Source organism: Trichechus manatus, unplaced genomic scaffold (genome assembly GCF_000243295.1).
Source record: "Trichechus manatus latirostris isolate Lorelei unplaced genomic scaffold, TriManLat1.0 scaffold00052, whole genome shotgun sequence".
NCBI classification, from domain to species: Eukaryota; Metazoa; Chordata; class Mammalia; order Sirenia; family Trichechidae; genus Trichechus; species Trichechus manatus.
In genome coordinates, this window is record NW_004443988.1 from 4195669 (window position 1) to 4215939 (window position 20271).

The window sequence follows — 20271 nt, forward strand, 5'->3', positions numbered from 1 at the left end:
CAACCAGACTTACTGGTCTGACAGAGACTAGAGAAGCCCCAAGAGTATGGCCCCCAGACACCCTTATAGCTCAGTAATGAAATCACTCCTAAGGTTCACACTTCAGCCAAAGATTAGACAGGCCCATAAAACAAAATGAGACTAAATGGGCCTACCAGCCCAGGGGCAAGGACAAGAAGACAGGAGGGGGACAGGAAAGCTGGTAATGAGGAACCCAAGGTCAAGAAGGGGAAAGTGTTGACGTGTCGTGGGGTTGGCAGCCAATGTCATGAAACAGTATATGTATTAATTGTTTAATGAGAAACTAATTTACTGTGTAAACCTTCATCTAAACTACAATTTCAAAAAATTTTTTTAAGTTATTTGCCAGAGATTAAATCATACACAACAGAAGCAGCAAGGAGACAATATGTAGCTAATTTATTTATATACTTTACCACAACAAAAAAGTTGTTAAGCTTTTAGTGAAGGAAACAAAAAAAGAAGAAACTATAGAAAGTCTACAGCTGGCTTAACTTTCACAGAAATTTTTAAATATTTTTTAAATGATTTCAAGGAAAAAAAGTGAGTAAATTAATTATATCTCTGGTCAGATTAACCAAACACAAAAGAGAAAACTCATTATATTAACCATGACAGGACACAGGAGGATCCTATACAAGCACATGCAGTTGTGTCTACAGAGACATGCAGGACATAGAAACATGATATAATGATAAGAGAAAGAAGCAGAATGCAAAGTTATGTAACATTTTATAGAGGAAGATTTGAAGGAATTATACTAAATTATGGGTAATCAAATTATGACATTCTTTTTTCTGCACCTTTGTAACTTTCTCTGCCTCAAAAGTATTTAACTGAAATATATTTTACTGAAAGAAAAAAAAAGAATAGAAAGTACTAGCAAAACAGAAAATAAATAAAAAGAAACCAATTTTCACTATTTTAAATTCTTATGGACTTCCACTTTGGCCAAAATGGAGTAACAGGAATTAGATTTATCCTCCCATCAACAGACAAACAAAAAAGCCATTCGGAGTACATGAACCAACAGTTTTTGAGATTTTCTAGACTGTGCTGCAGAGAAAGGGAATCTGAGAGGAGCCAGGCAGTTTCCCTAAGTTGAGGAGGTAGAGGTGGGGGTTTGGGGAAGCCAAGGCAGCTAGAGGTTGCATGGCAGAGTACCAGAGAGGAGATACACAGAGAACTCAAGGGATATGCAGAGGGTCCCGCTCAAGTCTTCAGCTGAGTACTGGCTCATGTGTGTGTGTGTGTGTGTGTGTGTGTGTGTGTCTGTGTGTGTGTGTGTCTGTGTATGTCTGTGTGTGTCTTTGTGTGTCTGTGTCTGTGTGTGTGTTTGCATGTAAACAAACCAAAGCCAAGGAAAACCACCCTAAAAGATTGGAGGGAACAATCCTCAAAGCTCATGCATGGCCAGAAATAGTTCCTGTTCCTACCAGTCAGAGTGGAAAACCTCATGATTCATGAGGTATCAAGTAGAATATACAGAAGGATTTTGCATCAGTAATAGGGAAAAATAAGCACTAGACTAAATATGCCCGGCTCTTATCTCGCCTAACAAAGTAAGACACAAAACCCATGAGAATCAAACAGCTTCTAAGTAATCTAACCACAAAAAAAAAGTTACAAGAAGAGATATAAAAATTAGAGAAGCACAGACTCCAGAGCTAGAATGCCTGGATTCAAATCCCAGCTCTACCACAAACTAGTTAGGTAACCCTGAGCAAGTTACGTAACCACTCTGTGACTTAGTTTCCTTTTTGGTATAGTGGAGATGATAACTTCATTCCAGTGTCTACTTCATTGGAAATTCTGGTGACATAGTGGTTAAGAGCTACAGCTGCTAACCAGAAGGTCAGCAGTTCGAATCCACCAGGTGCTCCTTGGAAACCCTATGGGGCAGTTCTACTCTGTCCTGTGGGGTCACTATGTGTCAGAATAGACTTGATGGCAGTGGGTTTTTTCTTATCTCGCCTAACAAAGTAAGGCACAAAACCCATGAGAATCAAACAGTTTCTAAGTAACCTAACCACAACTCAGACAAAGGTCAAGAATGTTTAAAGGAATTTAAAAAAAAAAAAAAAACTTGCACCTAACAAGGTAGAAATCACAAGGTCTGCCATCTGATAAAAAATTATCAGGCATGCAAAGAAGCCAGAAAATGTAACTTATAATGAAAAGAAAAATAAGTAAATCAAAAACCAACCCAGAAATTACACGGATAATAGAATTAGTAGATAGAGACATTAAAACAGTTATAAACTATACATTTATTCTCTACGTTCAAAAGCTAGAAGAACGCTTGGGCGTGTTAAGTAGAGACATGGAAGATATAAATAAAGCCAAAATCAAACTTCTACAGATGAAAAGTACAAAATACTTTTTGGGATAAACAGCAGATTAGAAATTACAGAAGAAAAAAGTAGCGAACTTGAAGATATAACAATGGAAACTATCCACAATGAAATCAGAGAGAAAAAAGACTTTAAAATGGTAATTTGCTCCAAATTGATCTTACAAACTCAATACAGTCCCTATTAAAATCCCAACATGCTTTTTCAAAAAATTGACATGTTTATCCTAAAATTTATATAAAAATGCATAGGACCCAGGGTAGCCAAAACAATTTTGAAAAAGGAAAGCAAAGTTGAATGAACACCAAATTTCAAAACTTGGCGTAAAGCTGCAACAGTGAAGACTTTGTGCTTTGGAACAAGTATAGACATACAGATCGCTGAAACAGAAATAAAAAGTACAGAGATAAACCCTTACGTATATGGTCAATTAGGACTTTTGAGAAAGATATGTTGATGGCTGCTTATAAGCAGTATCCTGCAATAAAAAGGAACACACTACTGATACAAAACTACAAAATGGTTGAACCTCAAAAACATTACACTAAGTGAAAGAAGCCAGACACAAAAGACCACATGTAATTTCATTTATATGAAATTTCCAGAAAAGGCAAATGTGTAGAGACAGAAAGCAGATCAGCGGTTGCTTGGGGTAGAAGTGGAAACGGGAATTGACTACAAACAGACACAAGGGAACTTCAGGGGATGATGAAAATGTCTAAACTGGATTGTGGTGATGGTTGTACAACTCTCTACATTTATCAAAAGTCATTGAATTGTGCATCTACAGTGGGTGAATTCCATGCTGTGTATTGAGATTATATTTCAATAAAGCTGTTTTGTCTCTTTTTTAAGGACAGGAAAGGGAGGAAGAGCCCACAGAAAAGACGAGGGAGAAGTGACCAAACAAAACTTCCTCATTTTTTAATTTCACACCTAATATTTTTGCTTCTTGAGTTACTTTTACTATACAAGTAATCCTTCATGTATGTTCATATATGGTTTTTAAATTTGAAATCTTGTGTAAGCAAAAAAGAACAGGAAAAAAAATCGTACATAATCCTGCTGCCCAAATCAACATCTACTGAATGGAAAGCATTCTTTGAGAATTGTTTTATATGTGTATGCATTTGTCTATCTGTTTATACTAAAAATTCTGCCTTATTTTTAAGGAACTACATTTTTCCCCACTTTATTGAATAGGATATTTCTAAATATATTACCCATCCTTGTGGGTTTGTTCTTTCATGGGGTTAATAAATCTATAGTGTATTCACATAAATTAATTTGTGTCAATTTGCAGGAATGGTTTCCCAAGGAGAGGCCAACTTCGCTCCATCTCTCAGCCCTGGGAGCTCCATGGTGCAGATGCCAATCCCTCCTCCTCAAAGCTCTCTGCTCCAGCAAACTCCACCCACTTCTGGCTACCAGCCACCAGACATGAAGGCCTGGCAGCAAGGAGCAATGGGAAACAGCAAGTAAGGGGGCCATTTTATGTATGAGCATCTCTACAGCACATAACGGCCATTCCTTCATGGGCTGATTGTATTTTCACAGTCCAAGTAAAAGATTATTGGCTACTGCTGCTTGCATAGTGCAAGAAACTATAATGCAAAGAAAAATGATTTTTAAATTCTTCAAGGATCAAGTCATTTTTAAGGTAAATTTATGCGTTTACAGTACAGAAAAGTGGTCTAGTGGCTCCCAACCATCTCACTCAACTCATATCAACAACAGAGGTTCCCTGAGACAGATGTAGAAATAGGTACTTCTTAAAAAGTCTTTCTTTAAAAGAGCACTTAAACATCTGAAGTAAGAATAGCAAAATGTTAGAATTCAGTAGAACTGAGTAGTGGGCACATAGGTTTCACTCTTTTCAGTATGTTTGAAAGATGTAACAATAAAAGGTTTTAGGGTTCCTCAGGTTATTCTGCCTTACTTGTCTTTGAATCTAGATTTTCAGTGGTCTTATTCTGCCTGCTTTGTTTAGAAGTATCTCACTAAAGTCATTTTTTCCCCCTAAAAAATCTTGGCTGCTGAACTTTTCACACATCGCTTGAGTTTTATAAGGGTTTTAGTTTGATTTCTCTCAGTTCTAATGACAGGGAAGCCGTTTGATCTGACAACATAATAAGTAAGGCAGTTAAAGTTGAAAACTTAAGGCTGTATTCTCTTGAAGTTCACTGAAAGGTGAGAGAGGAAATCTTTCTGTTAGCGAACTGTGTAGCGCGCAGTGAGACCATCTGTAAATTAGGTGGAAATGGAACTGCCTCTGTAACATATAAGAAGAATTTAGTCTCCTAATGTGTTCTAATCCCAACTTTGCAAACTCACTTTAGATTCCATGGTTCATCGTTATGATTACTCCCTGACAGGCACTGTCAACTGCTTACCCAGCTCTCCCTCTGTTGTACTTGTGTCTGGCAAACTCTCCATGTGAAATTGCACTAAACTCTGGCCCCGTACCTACACCTAAGCATTTAAATATGACTTCAGAAACACACAGTCCTGCTGACGGGTCTCATTAGCCTGTTTCTCTGCTCCCGTTTACAGTTAAATTCCTTGAAAGACTATCCTCTGTCCATTTCCTCTCCTCCCATTCCTTATTCAACCATGCAGGCTTTCATCCCAACCAATCCATCAAAGTGTTCTTGTCAGGGTTGTTAAACATCCTCTGTAGTGCCATGGGCAAATGATCATCGGTAGCATTTGACATTTTTAAGCACTTATTCTTTAGCTCTTTCTTTATTGGGATAACTTTCTCTTTTCAGAAAGATGACTCTCCTCTGGTCTCCTACGTCTTAGTCTCATGTCCCTGACCTCCATTTGAGGGTCCTAGAGCTCATTCTAGGACTCTATGTTTGTTTGCTACCTTGATTGTGGAGCCCTGGTGGTTAAGAGCTTGGCTGCTAACCAAAAGATTGGCAGTTCGAATCCACCAGCCACTCCTTGGAAACCCTGTGGGGCAGTTCTGCTCTGTCCTGTAGGGTCACTATGAATTGGAATCGACTCAACGGCAACAGATTTACCTTGGTTGTATCATTCAGTCTTATGGCTTTAAATGCGTATCTCTATACTTATGATTCCCAAATTTAAATCTCTAACCCAGAGCTCTTCCCTGAACAGCATATTGTGTGTCCAACTGCCTAATTGACATCTCTACTTAGAAGCCTAGTAGGCATCTCAGGCTTAACATGACAAACACTAAAGTGATATTCTCCCCAAAACCTGCTCCTCTTCTACTTTTCCCCATCTCAGTAAATGACAAATCCATTCTTCCAATTATTCAGAAGAAAAATCTCTCCTCCTCTCACATCCCATATCAAACCCATCAGCAAATCATGTCAGCTTCTTAGCAGCTCTCACTTCTTACCTATTCCACTTGTACACTTTGGTGCAAGCCACCATTATCTTTTTCCTCAATTATTGCAGGAGCCCCCTGTCTCCTTGCTTCCATCCTAGCTCCGCTACAGTCTAATTGCCACATGGTAGCCAAAGTGATGCTTTTAAAACTTAAGGCAGTATGTCAGTGCTTTGCTCAAAACTCTCTAATAGCCCCCAACATACTCAAATATAAAGCCTTTAAGGCCCCAAATAATCTTGCTCCTGGGTACTTTTCTGACCTCATATACTATTCTCTGTATCACTCACTCTATCACACTGACTTCTCTTTTTCTTCTGTTCTTTAGATGTGCCAGGTACATTGCAAACTCAGAGCCTTTGCATTTTTTCCATTCTGCTAGAATGTTCTCCCCCCAGTAGCCACATGGTGTGCTCTCACACTTCAAGTCTCTCCTTAAATGTCACCTTATTAGAAAGGACTTTCCTGACCATCGTTTCTAAAATAATGCTGTTTCCCACTCCTGGTTCCTGTTTTTCCTGCTTTATTTTTCTTCATAGTGCTTAATACCTGACATATTGTGTGTCAGCCTGATTACTTATGGTCTGTCTTCCTCAGCTAGAATAAAAACCAAACCCGTTGGTATTGAGTTGATTCCAACTCATAGCGACCCTGTGGGACGGAGTAGGACTGCCCCATAGGGTTTCCAAGGATTGGCTGGTAGATTCAAACTGATGACTTTTTGGTTAGCAGCCGAGCTCTTAACCACTGCTCCATCAGGGCTCCCCAACTAGAGTAGAAGTGCCATAAAAGCAAGGACTGTGTTTTTGTTTACATCTGTATGTCCATCTTCTGAACATGTAGGCACTTAGTATACATCTGTGGAATAAATGAGTATAAAAACTCCCTTTTCCTAAGGCACTACCCTTCCTGGATTTGGATTCAAATGTGGATTTTGGTTTTTGTGGCACTTTAATAGTTTCTGTGAACTTTCATTTTCCCAGACCGTTTGGGAAATAATTATTACCTACTCTTCAAACATTCACATTTGCTTATTTGGTTCATGTGCAGAAGCTTATTAGTCAACGTGGACAGCATATATTTTGTGACTACTCGCTGTCTGTTGCACAGTGCAGTTACCACAAGGAAAAGCCCCTGCTGCCAAGCTAGCCATGGTGGTAGATGGGAGGGTTTTATGGTGGGTAGAAGAGAATGTGAACATGAAACGATTAGAGAATCTTTAAGTAGAATGATGTAATAGAGCTCAGAGACAGTGTTTAATGTGGCTCTTTTTCATTATCTCTATGGTGGCAAGAGAAACGATTTAACCAAACGTATTTGTCATGGAATGGGACAGTGTTTATGTGTATCACTAGTCTCATGGGAGAGCCCCAGTGCTTGTAAGCATTCAGCAGCCAAGAAGTCCTGTTGTTTAATCCTTTGTTTCTGAGACTTACTTGACCAGGGACTCCTCCCCACTTGTTAATGCCTGTAATATCTATGGAACCTACGTGGGGGCAAAGTCTTCATCTTTCTTTCCACCCACCCTCTCCCCTCCTCTTACCACCCCCCCCAACCCATGATTTAGGGACTGCCTAATACCTGATGTTACCCTAAGAACACTTTGATAACTGCCCCTGGGCAGACGGGAAAGCAGAGTGAAGGAGGGTCCTGTAAGCATTAGGCTTGAGGGGCCAGTGAACCCAGCAGTCCTTTACAGGACCTGAAACAGTGGTTGAGACTGCTGACTTTTCTTGATGGAAGAAACTAAAATGGAATTGTCGGCAGAAGTTTGAAAGAACTTAAGCTAATTTACAGTCCAAAATATAAATCTGAAAGGAAATTAAGTTCTAAACTTCTTAAAATAAGTATGACATCACTGCCATCCTTGAAGCTTCTGCACGTGGTAACTTTCATAGGCCTGCTCCTCCCCAGTGGTGACTTATGTATCAGGTGACAAGTGAACATTGTCCAAGGCAGAAGTGTTCTCATTAGAGAATGGGCAGTAGACTAACAGACTTTTTCTCCCCTTTAGTTGTAGGGACACAGCTTCCCAAGCATACACATTGTACAGACATTCATAGTCCACGTATGCATTGTTCACCATTTCCTAGCCACATAATTTTCTTTGGGCATTTGTGTTTTATAATTCCCTAGAGGAAATTTGCTGCTTTTCTTCAGACATGATGAATGGGCTGTTTCTCTGCCTGTTAAGTTCAATGTGATTACCGTAATCTACCAGAAGCTATAAATGTCAATACAGTATGCTTACCACCTGAGAGCAAGCAAGGAAAAGATAAGCCATTGGTGGGGTAAATCATTTTTTCAATCAAATTCTCTGGAATTAACATTAAAACGGGTGGAATTTTATCAGCATTTTATCATAAAATGTTTGCTGTTGTGCAGAACCTATGAAAGTTGGTATTATTTTTCCCTTAGGTGTGTATATCTGTATTGCTGAGGATTGGGATGTGAGGGGTCCAGATATAAAGTTTCAAGTTAAATTTCTTTGAAGTTTATTTCATACTATCATACCTTCTAATAGAAACTTATTTTACATTTGAGATCTTTGGTATAACAACAGTCCAGAACTTGGCCGTGAAGAAGGAAAACACGCCCTCTGGGGGAAAAAAAATTTTTTCCACTTGTGTTTCCTTCCCGAGAAAGACATAAGTCTACCTTCAGGCCTGAGGAGACCTTTGTGGTCTTTAAAAACATTAAATTAGCCAAATAAAAACATCTGGTTATATACACCAAGTTTTTTCTTAGTTTACAACACAGTTAAAGCAGCCAAAAGCTAAAACCTTAAAAAGTGACAGCAAGCTGTAGGACGTTGAATTAAAGGCTCTCAAATTTTAATGTGCATAAATAGTTAGAAATGAAGCTTTCCGTACCCACTCCCGGTGAATTTAATTTACTAGGGCTGAGGTGAGGCCTGGGAGTCTCAATTTTCCACAAGTTCCCTGGGGAATTCTCTAGTGGATGGTCTCTGGACTATACTTTGAAAAACACAGGTATAGATACAGTAAAATCTATAAATAAAAATAATCCGAGCCTCCTCAATTGACAGCACTGTCAGTTCACTCACAGTTCACTGCCCATAATTCATTCATCAGATATTTACTGAATGCCTGCTATATGCCACTTACTAGCTGAAACAAGGAATAAGTAGAGCCAGATATCATTCCCCTCAAGATGTTAAGTCTAAGAAGATATATAGGCAATCACAGTTTAAGAGTGCCGTCTTTGAATCCTCCATTCCTTTGTTAATTCATTCAGTGAACATTTATTGAGGATATATATAATAATCCATATATGTGTATATAAATATATGGAGCCCTCGTGGTACAATGGTTAAGAGCTCAGCTGCTAACCAAAATGTTGGCAGTTTGAATCCACCAGTCACTCCTTGGAAACCCTATGGGGCAGGTCTACTCTGTCCTGTAGGGTCTCTATGAGTCCAGATCGACTCGATAGCAACAGGTTTGGTTTGGGGGGTGTGTGTGTAATATATATGCCATACACTTTACTTAAATTGCATATTGTCTGTTTAAGAAGATAAAGTAGTGTAATACATTTTAGACTGGTTTTAATGGTTCAATGGAGAAACATTAGTTAATGATCTACTTTCTGTAACACTCCCTTCTTTAGTTTTTCAGATAATTGGAGTTTAGTATCTCTGATACTGGGTCAGATAATTGTAACTTAAAATGAGCACTTTCTAATCATTAAGCTCTTTCTTTGGACAGGGTTCAAAATGTATCTGAATTATATTAAATCCTTGTATATTGTAATAAGATACAGTCTTACATGTAATTTAAGAATGTAAAATATTTTATTTGGAATTCCATCTTATAATTAAGAATCAGAACCCTGTCACATTATCCATGTTTGTGATCAGTGGATGTAATCTGTATTGTTTTTGAGTTAACAGTGTGTTCAGTCAAGCTGTCCAGAACCAGCCCACACCTGCACAGCCAGGAGTGTACAACAATATGAGCATCACCGTGTCCATGGCAGGTGGAAACACAAATGTTCAGAACATGAACCCCATGATGGGCCAGATGCAGATGAGCTCTTTGCAGATGCAAGGAATGAACACCATTTGCCCTGAGCAGGTATGTGACACAGCTGGCGCACTCTTGCTTCACACGCACCACATCATACCATACCACAACAAGAGCATAGTTCATTATTTGAAGGAAACTTAAGTATGTTGACAGTTACTCTCTAAAAATGACCATGTTTATTTATTCTTTCCCATCATCTTTTGGTAATTACTGGCCCTTAAGATAAACAATTGAAATTAATTCATTGGCCTAGAATAAAATGTTACATATGATACATTGACTTAGAACTTAACTCCTTTTAATTCTTAACACATTTTCCTCATTTCTCCCTTTCAGCTCTGTGGGATATGCATATTAACTGGTTGGGGAGATACACCATAAACAAAGGATCAGTTTAATAATAGGACAAAACAACTGTGTAAGAGGTGGACCACCACAGAACCATACATATTTATGTCAGATGAGGGGTGTGTTCAGTTGAGTACTAAGGGTTGAAAGGGAAAAAGGCCTGGTCAGGGAAGGATTCTTGGAAAATTTACCTAAAGAGAGAGAAGAAAAAAGAGCATTCAAGATTAGTTATGATAGTGTGATCTAGGCAGGAATAGAGTTTGAAAAGCCTGATAGTTGTTAATAGGATGTTGTATATTATATTTACAGCAGAATATGTGGTAAGCTTTTTGAGGGTGTTGCTTGCCAACTAAGTGTTTGAAATTTATCCTGGAGCCTCCTGAAGATTTCAGGAGAGAGTGACAAAATTCAAAATGATATTTAAGAAGATCATTAGGGTAAGCTACCTGTAATTACTATTCTCAGAAAGTAGATTAGCAGTCACAAAGAAGACTTGTGACTAGGCTATTACCATGTCCAAAAAAACAAAAGCCATTGCCATCAGGTCAATTCCTACTCATAGCGACCCTATAGGACAGAGTTGAACTGCCCCATACGGTTTCTAAGGAGCGGCTGGTGGATTTGAACTACTGACCTTTTGGTTAGCAGCTGCTTCCTTAACTACTGTGCCACCAGGGCTTCATAACCATGTAGCCATAATTTATAGCAAGTCTTAAAATATATAAACACTGATTATCTTTTCTGTAGAATTTCTTTTTGATGTGAATTTAAAAAAATCTGTGTTCTCTAGGTATTATATGTTAAGCCTAAGGAGGTTAGCGGGGGGTGGGGGTGTGGAATAGTGGTCCATATTTTCTAGAAAAATAAAGTTTGTCCTTGTTGTTGAAAAGGACCAGACTTACTGGTCTAACACAGGCTGGAGAAACCCCGAGAATGTGGCCCCCAGACACCCTTTTAATCAGTACTGAGGTCACTCCTGAGGTTCACCCTTCAGCCGAAGATTAGACAGGTCCATAAAACAAACAATAATACACATAGCTCAACCATGTATACAAAAAAAACTGGGCACACCAGCCCAGGAGCAAGAATGAGAAGGCAGGAGGGGACAGGAAAGCTGGACAAATGGAAATGGGGATCCCAAGGTCGAGAAGGGGAGAGTGTTGACTTGTCAGGGGGTTGGCAACAAGTGTCACAAAATAATATGTGTATTGTTTCATGGGAAACTAATTTGCTCTGTAAACCTTCATCTAAAGTACAATTTAAAAAAAAAGATTATACTTGTTGTTATGCAGTTATTAGAATTGATTCACTATCTCTATTAGATTAAAACAAAATACTGAATTTAGGTAAAAGGATATTATATTTAAAGTGAGTTTCTTGTATAAGGAAGCCCTGGTGGCAGAGTGGTTAAGTGCTTGGTTGCAACCAAAAGGTCAGTGGTTCAAACCCACCAGCCACTCCAGAGGAGAAAGATGTGGCAGTCTGCTTCCATAAAGAGTTACAGCTTTGGAAACCCTGTGGGGCAGTTCTACTCTGTCCTATAGGGTCAGTTTAAGCCAGAATTGACTAGATGGCAACAGGTTTGGTTTGGTTTCTTGTATGGTTGGGTCTTGCTCTTTTATCCAGTCTGACAGTTTCTGCTTTTTAATTGGAATGCTTAATCCGTTTACATTTATTCTGATTATTGATATGGTTGGATTTAAATCTCCCATCTTGCTGTTTGTTTTCTGTTTGTCCCATCTTTTTCCTTTTTTTGGGTTAATTGAATATTTTTATTATTTTCATTTTATCTCCTTTGTTGGCTTATTTGCTATATATAACTCCGTTTTGTTATTTTAGTGGTCGCTTTAGAGTTTATGGCATACATCTTTAACTTACCATACTCCACCTTCAAGTGATACTGTTTCACCTTCTGTATAATAAGAACTTTTATTTATTTTGTTGTGGTGGTTGAGAATATACACAGCAAAACATACACCAATTCAACAGTTTCTACATGTACCATTTAGTGAAATTGATTACATTCTTCGAGTTGTGCAGCCATTCTCATCCTCCTTTTCTAAGTTATTCCTCCCCAATTAACATAAATTCACTACCCGCTAAGATTCCTGGCTAATTTTTTGAATTGCTGTTACCAGGCTGATCTCATATAGATAGTTCTCGAAAGAGCATAATGCTCAAGGCAGACATTTTTTACTAGTTAAGCTAAACTGTTGTTTGATTTTTAAGAAGACTTCAGGGGATGTTTTTGGTTTAAGGTTTAAAGATTATCTCACAGCAGTAGTTTCAGGGGTTCATCCACTGTTCGTGGCTTCAGGAAGTCTGGATTCCACAAGAATTTGAAATTCTGTTATGTATTTTCCCCTCTTTGATCAGGATTCTTCCATAGAATCTTTGATCAAAATTTTGAGTAATAATAGCCAGGCACCATGTAGTTTTTCTGGTCTCATGGCAAAGGAGGCAGTTGTTCATGGAGGCAATTAGCCATACATTCCATATCCTCCTCCTGTTCCTGGCTCTACTTCTTCGTCTATTACAGGCAAATAGAGACCAATTGTTGTGCCTTGGATGGCTGTTTGCAAGCTTTTAAGATCCCAGGCACTACGAAACAAACTAGGAGACAGAAGCATTAAACAGGTTATTAGGCCAGTTTAACTGGGATGTCCCATGAAACCATGACCCTAAACCTCCAAAACAAGGAACCAAAATTTTTTACAGGTGTACAACTTACTGGCAGCAATTATGGTAATCAGCTGTGCAACTCTGCCCTTAATCATTGAGATATTTCCATCACCGTTAACCTTCCTTTCCCCATCCCTCCCACCCCTGATAACCACTAAGAAACTTTGTTCTCTATCTATTTGCTTTTTCTTGTCTTTTTAAAGACTTGAGATCATACAGTATTTGTCCTTTTGTGGTTGACTTATTTCACTCCGCATGTCTTCCAGCTCCATCCATATTGTAGCATGTGTCAAGACTTCATTTTTCCTACTGACTGAGTAGTATTCCATTGTATGTATGTACCACATTTTGTTTATCCATTCATCCATTGATGGGCATTTAGGTTGTTTCCACCTTTTGGCTATTGTGAATAGTGCTGCAGTGAACATTGGTTTACAAGTCTGAGTTTCTGCTTTCAAGTCTTTGGAGTATATACCTAGGAGTGGAATTTCTGGGTCATGTGACTACCATTTTACATTCTCACCAGCAATGAGTAAGGGTTTCAATTTCTCCACATTCTTGCGAACATTTGTTATTTTCTGAGGTTTTTTGTTTTTTATCTTAGGCATCCTAGTGGGAGTGAATTGGTATCCCACTGTGGTTTTGATTTGCATCTGTCTGATGGCTAATGGCCCTGAGCATCTTTTCATGTGTTTGGTGGCCATTTGAATATCCTCTTTAGTGAAATGTCTATTCAGGTCCTTTGCTCATTTTATGATTGTGTTATTTGTCTTTTTGTTGTTAAATTGTTGAAGTTTTATATGTATTTTGGTTATTAGATTCTTGTCAGATATATGGTTTCCGAAGATATTCTCCCAATCAGTAGCTTGTCTTTTCACTTTTTTTGTGAAGTCTTTTGATGAACAAAAGTTTGTAATTTTTATGAGATCCGGTCCCGCTTTTATTTTGTATTTTGCTGTTTGTGCTTTTGTTATTATATTAGATAATTTGTTGTTAAAAGCAAGGCCTGACAGCATTGCCCCTGCTTTTTCTCCTAAGAATTACATTTAGTTTCCTTAATCCATTTTGAATTTGGTTTTGTGTATGGTGTGAAGCATGTATCCTGTTTCATTTTTCTGCATGTGGAAATCCAGTTTTCCCAGCACCATTTATTGAAGAGACTCTTCCTTCCCCATCAAATGGACTTAGCATCCTTGTCACAAATCAGTTGACCATAGATGTGTGGGTTTACTTCTGGACTTTCAGTTCTATTCCATTGGTCTGTGTGTCTGTTGTTACACCAGTACCAGGCTATTTTGATTACTGTAGCTGTATAGTATGTTTCAAAATCACAAAGTGTGAATCTTCCCACTTTCTTCTTCTCTTTCAACATTGCTTTAGCTATTCAGAAATTCTTGCCATTCCATATAAAGTTGAGGATTGGTTTTTCTATTTCTGTGAAGAAGGCTGTTGGAATTTTGATCAGGATTACATTAAATCCATGGATCACTTTAGGTAGTGTTGACATCTTATCAATATTAAGTCTTCCAGTCCATGAACGTGGAGTATCTTTCCATTTATTTAAGTCTTCTTTAATGTCTTTCAGCCGTGTTTTATGTTTTTCATTGTATAAGTCTTTCATGTCCCTGGTTAGATTTATTCCTAGGTATTTTATTCTCTTAAATGCTATTGTAAATGGATTTGTTTCCCTAATTTCCCTTTCCGATTTCTCATTGCTAGTATATAGAAACCTAAATGATTTTTATTTATTGGCTTTGTACGCTGAAACTTTGCTAAATTCCTCTATTAGCTCTACAAGTTTTCTTGAGGACTCTTGGGATTTTCTATATATGGGATCACGTCATCTGCAAATAGAGATAATTTTACTTCCTCTTTTCCAATCTGGTACCTTTTATTTCTTATTTCTAAGACTTCTAATACAATGTTGAATAGAAGTGATGAGAGCAGGCACCCTTGTCTTGTTCCAGATATCAAGGGGAAAGCTCTCAGCCTTTCTCCATTAAGTATAATGTTGGCTTTTGACTTTTCATATATGCCCTGAATCATACTGAAGAATTTCCCCTTCTATTCCAATCTTCTTTAGAAAAGAAGAGGTGTTGGATTTTGTCAAGTGCTTTTTCTGCATCCATAGAAATGATCATATGGTTCTTTTCCTTTGTTCTATTGATATGGTGTGTTATGTTGATTGAATTCTAATGTTGAACCATCTCTGCATTCCTGGAATAAATCCCACTTGGTCATAGTGTATACTCTTAAAGAGTCATAATCTTCATGATTAATTAACCCTTTTATCACTATATAATGTCCATCTTTATCTTTTCTAACAGTTTGTCTGAAAGTCTACTTTGTCTGATATCAAGATTGCCACCCCAGCTCTCTTTTGGTTATTATTTGCATGGAATATTTTTTTCCATCCTTTCACCTGCAGCCTATTTGTGTCCTTGGGTTTAAGGTCTGTCTGTCTCTTATAAATGGCATATAATTGAATCATGTTTTTTTTATCCGTTCTGCCACTCTCTGCCTTTTGATTGGAGCATTTAGTCCATTTACATTCACTGTAATTACTGATAAGAAGTGACTTACTTATGCCATTTTGTTATTTGTTTTTTGTGTGTCTTAAGCCTTCTTTGTCTTTGTTCTTTACTACTGCTTGCTTTTATGTTTCGTTGGTTTATTGTAGTGATCCTTCTTTGTTTCTTTCTCCTTTCATTTAGTGTATGTTTTTTATATATTTTCTTAATGACTACCATGAATATTACATTTAACAGCTTGTATTTATAACATTCTAGGGTAAGTTGGTACCAACTTAACTTCATTAACATATAAGAAATTCTATATCTTTACCATTCCTCTCCACCCTCCCTTTTGTTGTTGTTATCAATAATTACGTCTTCATATCCTGTGCCCTGTAACATAATTTTATCCTTGCTTTTTATATATTTGTTATTAAAATCATGAAGGACAAAACATTTAGAATTATCAAGCATGAATACTTTATTACTACACTTTATACTTGTCCATGCATTTACCTTTGTTAAGGATCTTTCTTTTTATGTGTAGCTTTGAATTACTTTCTGGTGTCTTTTCCCTTCCATCTACAGAACTCCCATTAGTATTTTTTGTAGGGCCAGTCTAGAGGATATGAGCTCTCTCAGCTTTTGTTTGTCTGGGAATGTTTTAATTTTACCCTCATTCTTTAAGGATAGTTTTGCTGGGTATAGTATTCTTGGTTGACAGGTTTTTGTTTTTCTTTCAGTACTTTAAATATATCATTCCATTGCATTCTGGCTGCTAAGGTCTCTGAGGAAAAACTGACATTTAATCTCATTGGGGATCCTTTGTATGTGACTGTTTGCTTCTCTCTCACTGCTTTCAGGATTCTCTCTTTATCTTTAATTTTTGAGAGCCTAACTGTGATGTGTCTTGGTGTAGATCTCTTTGGGTTTATCCTACTTAGAGTTCTTTGAGCTTCTGGGATTTGTAGATTCATGTCCTTCATTATATTGGAGAAGTTTTCTGTCATTGTTTCTTCAAGTACTCCTTCTGTCCCTTTCTCTCTCTCATCTCCTTCTGGAATTCCCGTGCTGCATATATTAGGTCTCTTGTTATTGTCCCATAATTCTATTAAACTGTGCTCAGCCTTCTTGAGCCCCCGTTCTTGTTGCTCTTTAGCATCTGATTTTAACTCTCTTATCCTCTAATTCACTGATTCTTTCTTCTGCGTAATTAAGTCTATTGGTAAATCCTTCTATTGTGTTTCTCATTTCAGTTATTGTCTCTTTCAGTTGCAATATCTTTTTTTTAGATCCTCATTTGTTCTTGCATTGTTTTCCTTATTTCTTTCAGCTCTTTGTCTACATTTTCCTTTAGTTCTTTAATTATGTCTGATGTTGTATTACATTCTTTCCTTTTTTTCATTATTTGGTTATCCCTGTATGCACTTTTACTCTCTTTGTCATGTTCATTTGGATGGGCCATTGTTTCTCTGTTCTTTGTGTGTCTTGTAATTTTTCGTTGCCAGTTTTTTGGCATTAGAATTTTTGAGGGTGTTAATGTTCTCAGTTTTCTCCAGTATTTAGTGTTTTGGTCTACAGTACTTTCTTCAAGAAACTCTTATGTGGGCAAAGCCTTCAGCCTTTGCTTACCATTTCCTCTCCCTCTCTGTGATAGCTCCTTCTCCTTCCCTGGTTTAATTAGGATTTGAAAGTTCCAGATCTTGATTTTCAGCTTTCAGTCTCCCAAACACACCAGGGAACACACTGTGGTCAGTCTGTCCACCAGCGAGCACCTCCACTCAGGTGAGATACCGTGTGCTAATCAGTCTGTCCAACCAGGGCAGCCCCCTGTCTCTGGTTATTACTCCCTTCCCTTCTCTTTTTCTCCCATCACGGTTTTAGTCAGAAAACTCACACCCAGTGAGCTCCCTTTGGGGCTGGGTGTTGCCCTCCAGTTTTGCCAAGGCTTCCCTCCGTGCTCTGTGGGTACTACTTATAGCTGAGCTGGCATTCAGGGGAAACACAGGCACACTTTCTTCCATTTCAGGAGGAGGAGAGACTGGCACTCCCCAGAAGGGCCTCTGAGAGATCTGTCTTGTTGGTTTCAGAGCCCCAGTGGCCCTGTAGTGGTTGAGCAATCAGTCACCACTTAGGTAATCCACCTCCTGACTCCACTATAGGAAACCTTCTGTAGGAGTTTGTATCAGTCCAGCAGCTGTCAGTTGCCAGTTGGGGAAGGGGTAGTCACACTCCAAACGAACCCCCAGGGAGGTCTGTCTGATTGCTTTCGGAGCCCACACTGTAGTATGTTGTCTGTGGTTGTAGCCTCCGCTCAGGATGCCTACTCCTAGCACACAGCAGCCTCAGTCAACACCCCTCAGTGCCCCAAACTGATTCCTAGGGAGGTCTGTCCTATTGGTTTTAGAGGCCTGAGTTATGAAGTGCACAGGGGAGCAGGTAAAGTGCTGGCTATAGGAGCAGACACCACTGTGGGGGCCTTTTGTAGCAGTTTGCAACAGCCTGGCAACCAACAGTTAACAGGTGGAGGAGGGTGTGTCACACTATGGTCAGATCCACATGGAAAGGTATGCCTTACTGCTACCAGAGTCCCCCCGATAGATTGTTGCTGTGAGTGCAGCCTCTACTGAAGTCTCCCATTTCCTAACACACAACAGCCTTAGTCAGAAGTCCTCAGCATCAACCAGAAGTAGGGGCAGAATAACCCTAACTGACCCCCAGGGAGGATTGTTGGTTTCAGAGGCCAGATTTATGGGGTATGCAGGGAGGCAGGTAGAGTGCTGACTATGATAGCAGACTCCACTACAGGAGCCTTCTTTAGAAATTCACAGCAGGCTTGCAGGTGACAGTGTCTGGGTGGGGAAGGGGTTGTCATGCTCCAAATGGACCTCCAGGAGGTCTGCTTTGTTGCTGTCAGAGCCCTCCCTGTAGTATGTTGGCTGTGGGTGTAGCCTCCACTAAGGATGCCTGCTTCCTAGTACACAGCAGCCTCAATCAACAGTCCTCAGCACTGACTGAAAGTGGGAGCAGACAGACCTGAACTGACTCCCCAGGAGGTCTGTCCTGTTGGTTTCAGAGGCCTGAGCTATGGGGTGCACAGGGAAGCAGGTATTTACTATGGGAGCAGACTCCACTGCACTGGCCTTCTGTAGCAATTTGTAGTAGGCTTGCAGCCAATAATGTCTGGGTGGGGGAGGTGCTGGTACATTTCAAATGGACCCCTGAGGAGGTCTGGCTTGTTGATTTAGAGCAGAAGCTTGGTGTCCTGTCTCTTTGTACAGGCAAAGGCTGTGATGGTTAGGTGAGCAGGCTGAGGAGAGGGTCAGGAATGGTGGGAGAAGCGATTTCCCTACCATGCGTGACTTGTTGATTTGTTGATTCTTGCCTGTCTGCAATTTCTCGCTGCTTCCTCTGTGCCCTAATTCAGAGTCCCTCAAATCTGAGCACCATTTCCTTGTTGTGTTTCTTATGTTTGTAGAGGAGAGTCGGAACAGTGGTCTGTTTATGCTGCCATCTTCCCAGAATCCTCAGCTGAATTTTTTTTTAAAGATTTAAATAATAAGAAAAGAAGTCTTATGTATTTGCCCGTGTGTTTACCATTTCCATTGTTCTTCATTCTTTTGTGTAGATACAGGTTTCCATCTGGTATCATTTCCTTCTGCCTGAAGGTCTTATAGTGCAGTTCTGCTGGTGATGAATTCATTCAGCTTTTGTATGTCTGAAAAAGTCTGTGTTTTGCCCTCATCTTTGAAAGTTCTTTTCCCTAAATTCTAGGTACTTTACTGCAGTATTTCTGATGAAATATCTGCTGTCATTTTATCTTTTTTCCTTTGTACATGATTGTTTTTATTTCTCCTTCCAGCTGTTTTTATGATTTTTCTCTTTATTCTGTTTTTAAGCAATTTGATTATGATATGCCTTGGTGTCATTTTATTCATGTTTCTTGTGCCCAGGGTTCATTGAGTTTCATCAAATTTGGGAAAAATTGGCCATTATTTCTTCAAATATTCTTTCTGTCACCATCTGCCTCCTCTTCTTCAAGAACTTGAATTACACTATAGTAACCACTTGAAGTTGTCCCACAGCTCAGTGGGTCTCTGGATTTTTGCTTTTTGTTTTTGTTTTTCAGTCATTTTGTCTCTGTGTGTTTCATTTTGGATAGTTTCTGTAGCTGTATCTTCAGATTCATTAAACTTTGTATGCAGTGTCTAATCTGCTGTTAATTTTGTCCAGTGTATTTTTCATCTCAGACACTGTAGTTCATCTGTAGAGGTTCAGCTTGGATCTTTTTTATAGCTTCCATATCTCTAACATGTTCAGTCTTTCCTCTAGCTTCCTGAACATATAGAATGAGCTTGTTGTAATAGCTTTTTTAATATCTTTACTTATCAATTCTCTCATCTACATCATTTTGGGGTTGGTTTGGATTGATTGATTTTTCATTATGTTATATTTTTCTCATTATTTGCATACCTGGTAATTTTTTACTGGGTGCCAGAAATGTGGATTTTACCTTGTTTGTATTCCTATAAATATTCTTGAACTTAGTACTGGGAAATGGTTAAGTTACTTAGAAGCCATTTGATCCTTTTAGCTCTTGCTTTTAAGCTTTGTTTGGCAAGACCAGAAGAGCATTTAGTCTAGAGTTAATTTTGCCCCACAGCTGAGGGAAAACCTTTCTAGTATGCTACTCAATGCTACGTGAATCATAAGTTCTTTTGAGTTCAGTCACTCTGTCTGGTGGGATCAAGGCCTATTCCCAGCCCTGTGTGATCTTTGGAAATTATTCCATGTCATCTTTTTCAAGTGATTATTTCCCTTGCTTAGGGTAGTTTCCTAATATGCTTAAGCTGATCAGCACTGAGCTGAGAACTTTAGGGGGCCCTCTGCAGATCTCCAGAACTTTCTCTCTGTGCAGCTCTCTCTCCTTTTATAGTCTACCC

The 20271-nt window shown here is 38.8% G+C and overlaps 1 protein-coding gene across 2 annotated transcripts in view; it reads left to right on the forward strand.

The window, feature by feature from the left end:
* NCOA1 (nuclear receptor coactivator 1) overlaps positions 1-20271 on the forward strand; it is a 270561-nt gene that overhangs the window by 242811 nt on the left and 7479 nt on the right. For both annotated transcript variants that reach the window (XM_023732415.1, XM_004377565.2), the window contains 2 exons: positions 3679-3853; positions 9650-9833. In XM_023732415.1, coding sequence (XP_023588183.1) covers positions 3679-3853; positions 9650-9833 — 359 coding nt within the window. The remainder of the gene's footprint in view (positions 1-3678; positions 3854-9649; positions 9834-20271) is intronic.